Source organism: Rosa rugosa, chromosome 3, assembly GCF_958449725.1.
Source record: "Rosa rugosa chromosome 3, drRosRugo1.1, whole genome shotgun sequence".
In the NCBI taxonomy this organism is placed as follows: Eukaryota; Viridiplantae; Streptophyta; class Magnoliopsida; order Rosales; family Rosaceae; genus Rosa; species Rosa rugosa.
In genome coordinates this window covers 57468597-57473659 of record NC_084822.1, presented here as the reverse complement: position 1 = coordinate 57473659, position 5063 = coordinate 57468597, and the positions used below count along the sequence as shown (strand labels likewise).

Below are 5063 nucleotides of genomic sequence, written 5' to 3'. Positions count from 1 at the left end.
ATTGCCCAGGAAAACTATAGCAATAGTTATGAGTGAGTTGCTAGATTTACGACTAGTGTTTCTCAATAAATCACTGCGAGTCTATGGCATATACCATTATATGTTTGCTGTGTAACCATCAAATTAGTTATAACATTACACTTCATAGTCAATACCAACAAATACCATACAATGAGCAACCTTATATATGTTGGTCGTTGTTGCCTCGTAAGACCATATACCCCCGACTTCATTAATTTAATGCATCTATCAACAAGAAGCACTACAAAATCTAAAATATCGCACCTACGAGAAGCACTACAAAATCTAAAATATCGCACCTACATCAAATTCACTACAAAAATAACTACTGTTTCACTGTACAACAAATGCTTTGAATTGATGGAGAGGAACCGAAACAATCTTGTGATACAGCAGCAGCATCGTAGCCTTCCCTAAACTCAGGTGTTTCCTGTTTCCAGAAATGCTGCATTGTATCTGCCAATAAGTCATTTCAAAAGGACAACTGGTTGATTCTGCCGGTCCAAAGTAGCTGCACAAGACGCTGAAGCTTTGGAATTAATGCTCTTTCAATGATCCTCCGAGGGAAAAGGGCTACAAATGTTCAGTCTTCGACTTCGGTGTTGAAAATGAAACTTGGAAACATTGTGGTGATGTCCCTAGAGAATGCAATTGACAAAGGTGGTCAGTAAAATTCACCAATGTTTGAAATCATGAACAGTTAACTGCAATGTTGCAGGTTGCAGAATAATGGAAATATAAAGACAAGTCGAGAAACGTACTTCAAATAAGGAAGAGTCATGTTTTTCAGAAGGGCTGGATGTCGAAGCACAAAAGCCTTCCATTCTTGTTTATTGATTCTCCCATCCTTGTCGGCATCAGCGTCATCAAATGTCTGCAAGACAAATAAAAGATGCCGTGAGTACTATACTCTCCACAAGCTACCCAGCTCAAACCTGAGCAGAAGCTTCGTGCTTACCTTATCAATGATAGACTCCACAAGATCATCTGACAGTATCGTGTCAGACTCCATCAGTATAGCAATCACCATTTGCTTAACCTGAAACAAAAAACAGAAGCGACTTGATCTTAAGTACCTAACGAAACACACTGCCTAGGAGTGGAGGCTTTGGACATGGATAAAGGGAGCACTCACTTCTTCACGCTCAATGAATCCAGTATGTCTCAGATCATACAGCCTAAACGCAACTGCAAGAAATGAATACATGAGACAGACATATTACCTTGCATTCGCACAAATCAATTTGCTGCCGCTTGTAGCAGTCACTTACAATCAATCTTCTCCTGTATAGGAGCATAGGGATGAAACACATTGAGCGCGTGAATGAACTCATCGAATTCAATGACACCATTTTTCTTCTCGTCAAACAGATCAAAAACCTACACAATACAACACAAAATGTGTCACAGAGGTCCAAATAACCAGTAATGACTTAAAAACTTGTCATACTTACCCGGTCAAGGAAAAGATTTTCGCCCTGGGGAGTTTGGAACAGTGCTAATTGAAGCTCTTCCTGCAACATAATAATCAGACTCCATTACAACAATTCCACAACAGCTCTCACAATTACTCTAAATCCGATCATCATTCTCACCTTGTGAATCAACCCGTCGTCGATGATCGAGCTACTCAACTTCTTAAACAGCTCATACAACGCCTCCAGCTCATTAACACTAACTGCATCACATCCAAAAAAAAAACACGGATTCTCATTTTTCTTTTTTTTAAATAACAACCAAAAAAAAAACAGAGGCGAATAGCCGAATATATATTCCAAATCGAATGTGCTTACATACATCGAGTTTCCCGGGCGAGCTGAGTCATGTCTCCGAAAGCGTAAGCACGTTTGACAGGGCGAGGCCGGTAAGTGAAGCAATCGGTGACGGCCAAAACCAACACCTCTATGATCGCTACAAACGGTATAAACGCCGCGCACAGCTTCTCGCCCAATGATAGAGAGCTCGTTCTCTTCGATTTTTTTGTTGTTTTTTTTTTCAATCAGCAAAAAAAAAATACATAAGCAAACAGAATTACATTTGCGAAAAATTCGGGGATTGTAGTATTATATTTTACCAAAGAGTAATTGTCCATGGTTTCTTGTGGTTTCTGATTTTGTGGTTTTCGATGAAATGCTTCTTCTTCTTCTTCTCCGATGTTCCTGACGTTTCTTTCTCTGTGTGGTGGTGGCTTGGATTACACATCTACGATCTGGTCGGCTCAGAAAATAATAATAATAATAATAATCTCTACTATTAGAAAGCCAAGCGCCTGTTTTGGTGTCAAAGGCTTCACCAAAAGGTGAACTGCCCAAATTATCCCTGGTATAGATAACAGTTCAACTTGAGTGTAAAATATGAAACAGGGATAGCCACGTAAATACAAAAAAAACCAATGAAAAATTATAAATATGAAATCGTGTGATTGGAAAAAAGGAAAAACGGTAGCCCGCGGTTAGCACGATTGGAGAGCACGCCATCACCAGATAAAAGAGTAACCATCAGGGAGCACAATCGGAGACTGGAGACAACGTGGGAGATGATCGGAGTAGATATGGCCTCATCGCTATTCACCCGTCTCTCAGTTTACAATTCATTTGAAAAGAGAAAACTCACACGGGAAGAGGAGCAGAGCAAACTCAAACCCAGAGTGAGGGAAAGATTAGTATCAAAATCGGTTGCAGATTCACGTTTCTAAACAAACCTCTCGCCAACGATTCTATCTGGGTTTAATAAATCAAGCTTAATGCCTTCAAAGAGTTTGGAGGTAGTATTAACTTTATCTTTGTTTCTATAGTTTTCGATTTTGATTTCTTACTCTTACATTGAACTGTTTTTTGGGGAATGTCTTTGAATTTTCTAGGGACTTTACATACTTGGGTAGTTTCTATATATCTTGAAGGAATCGGAAAACTTTGGTTACAGGTATGGTTTGGTGATTTCATTCATTCTTGGTTTCACGTTTTCAGTTGATCATAGTAACCAATTGCTGCTCATGAACTGTTCGCTCAATTGGGATTTTCCTTTTTTTTTTTAGTGGTTACCGCTTGGTTTTCTTTCAATTGTTGCAAGTGAATTAAATGGGAGATTTCTGAACATTGTGAGAAAATGATGTCTGCTAATGTTGGTTCCAGGTACTATTTCTGTCTCCTATGTTCTTTTTTCTTCAAGTAATCAATTGGTATGCAATTTGGGGGGGGAAGCAAATGAACCAAACAAAACTATGTTTCTCTATTGATCAGGTATGAATGGGAGATGCTTTTCATTGATGACCGTTGTTAGGCCTTTTCATACATTATATCCGCTGCCAATTGTATCTGGATTCAATTGCCAGATACAGATTATATAAAAGGAGAAACGCAGTCCATAAAGACGAAAAGCGGAAAATCAAAGAAAAAGGAAAAGAAGAATATCAACCATCATTATTCGGTTCAAAATTTCAAATTCCGGTATAACTTGCCAATTGTTCTTTGGATATATAGATTGCAATTCTGCACTTGATTGCAATTCGATCTGCTCTAGCATAGATTGCACTTATGTGTGAGCCTTGCTGATTTAGTTTTTGGTTAATCAATATTCTTTGTCAATGGTTAAGTAATTTGCTTGAATCGGTTCAAAATTCATACTTTGATTTTGTGTTTCTTCTTGCAGAGAGTAGGCAACTGATGGTATGAATAAAACAAATGCAGAAGTTTTACTGAATTTTTTTTTTTTTTTTGATGAACAGTTTACAGAATTATGTTTGTAGTGTTTAAGTGGTGAGAAAACATTTCATTCCTTGCTTCAATGAATAGAAAACATATATTCAATCTTGTGAGTTTGTGCTTTTTAAATGTTGTTGCTTTCTTGGTGCAGGTAATTGCAATTAGTTCTTTTGGGTTAGTTGTTCAATATGTCAACTCTTAGTCCTACTTCTCGATCATAATTTTTTCTTTTTCTCTTTCGACCTGCAATCCATCATTATTTTTTCATTTTCTCTTTGATTTTCAATCCATTTAGAAGGCAGATAATTACAGAAAAAACCTCGATGTTTCAACAACTTAAATATTTGTTTCCGTATTTTTTGTTTTAACAGGATCAAAGTGAAAGTTATGTTGCACGTCTCTATTATTTGGTCAGTTTCAAGATCAGAAGAGATGTTCATTTTTGTTACTTTCTTTGGTCTTCATTGAAGGGGAAACAGACGTTCTATTAGCTAATTGCTTGCGAGATTGATATTTCTATCTTTCCTGGTAGATGGTGAATCTTTGCTCTTCCGAATGACTCTGCGTTTTACATGGTAGTCATTAGGCTTTTATTTGTCTATTAGTTTGTTTGTGTGCAAATAGTGTGTTTCATAGGGTTGAGAAGACTTCTTTGATGAATCGGTTTGTTTTAGTGATTAGCTGTTTAATTTCAAAGGTATTGTGTTATGTTGTTTAGATAGAGCAATTTTGCTTTTTCTTGACCATAATTCGTATAGATATGTTAATAAAAAGTTCAGCAATCAATAAGAGGTGACTACTGGAGCCGATTTCTTGACAAAAGAAGTGCAGTTCGAAGATAGGATCTTCACCATTCAGGTCTTTTTAGTCTTAGTTCATCTTATTGATTCAAGCATTCAAATATTACCGCACAAGGATGTTTCTCGGTTTAAATGTGGGGGATGTGTTGGAAAGGAACTTTGTTGGGTGCGTGTTCCTTTTTGTCTTTGAATTTGTTGTTTCAAACTTTCAATCAGAATGTATGGTTCATACTTTAGAGACAAACTTGATAGATGGTGCGATAAAAGAGTTCGAACCTTAGGATATTAGCAATAAGTATATTGCATTATTTTTGGTTGTTTGATTAAGTGTAGTTGGGATTTGCTGTCATTTACTTCTTCTTCTTCTTCTTCTTCCTTTTTTTTTTTTTTTTTTTTGCATTTTCATTAGTGAGAATACTTCTGCTTAAATTGTAATGCAGCAACAAGAGGATCTGGAATGTGCAAGCTCTTGCCCAGTAATGCTGAATTGTTTGTAACTGATCGAGTAGAGGAGAGTAACAACCATCAAAGTTGAACTGGC

At 37.0% G+C, this 5063-nt stretch overlaps 1 protein-coding gene and 1 long non-coding RNA gene across 4 annotated transcripts; one reads left to right on the top strand and one right to left on the bottom strand.

The window, feature by feature from the left end:
* Positions 1-154: 154 nt before the first annotated feature.
* On the bottom strand, positions 155-2254 carry LOC133736692 (calcineurin B-like protein 10). Of its 3 annotated transcripts, none has more exons than XM_062164283.1 (10): positions 2096-2254; positions 1819-1990; positions 1617-1699; positions 1476-1535; positions 1293-1401; positions 1157-1209; positions 980-1060; positions 783-895; positions 321-659; positions 155-285 (listed from the first exon to the last, which is right to left on the bottom strand). In XM_062164283.1, exons 1-9 carry the CDS (start codon positions 2111-2113, stop codon positions 605-607), a joined length of 744 nt encoding a protein of 247 aa, XP_062020267.1. In that variant the 5' UTR covers positions 2114-2254; the 3' UTR covers positions 155-285; positions 321-604. The 3 variants fall into 3 exon arrangements, with proteins under 3 accessions (XP_062020267.1, XP_062020269.1, XP_062020270.1); XM_062164285.1 differs by having other exon boundaries at positions 1819-1991; positions 2100-2254; XM_062164286.1 differs by lacking the exons at positions 155-285; positions 321-659; positions 1157-1209 and having other exon boundaries at positions 818-895; positions 1245-1401.
* A 108-nt stretch (positions 2255-2362) lies between these two features.
* LOC133739789 (uncharacterized) lies at positions 2363-4956 on the top strand. Its single transcript, XR_009860821.1, has 3 exons — positions 2363-2785; positions 2882-3152; positions 3261-4956. It is a non-coding gene; the product is annotated as an uncharacterized LOC133739789 (long non-coding RNA).
* Positions 4957-5063: the final 107 nt, after the last annotated feature.

Excerpts from the sequence above, each read along its gene's own strand:
- LOC133736692 (XM_062164283.1), bottom strand. Across the intron at positions 1,700-1,818 it reads GCTCGCCCGGGAAACTCGAT|TTAGTGTTAATGAGCTGGAG; the intron begins GTATGTAAGCAC and ends GATGTGATGCAG. Across the intron at positions 1,536-1,616 it reads ACGACGGGTTGATTCACAAG|GAAGAGCTTCAATTAGCACT; the intron begins GTGAGAATGATG and ends ATTATGTTGCAG.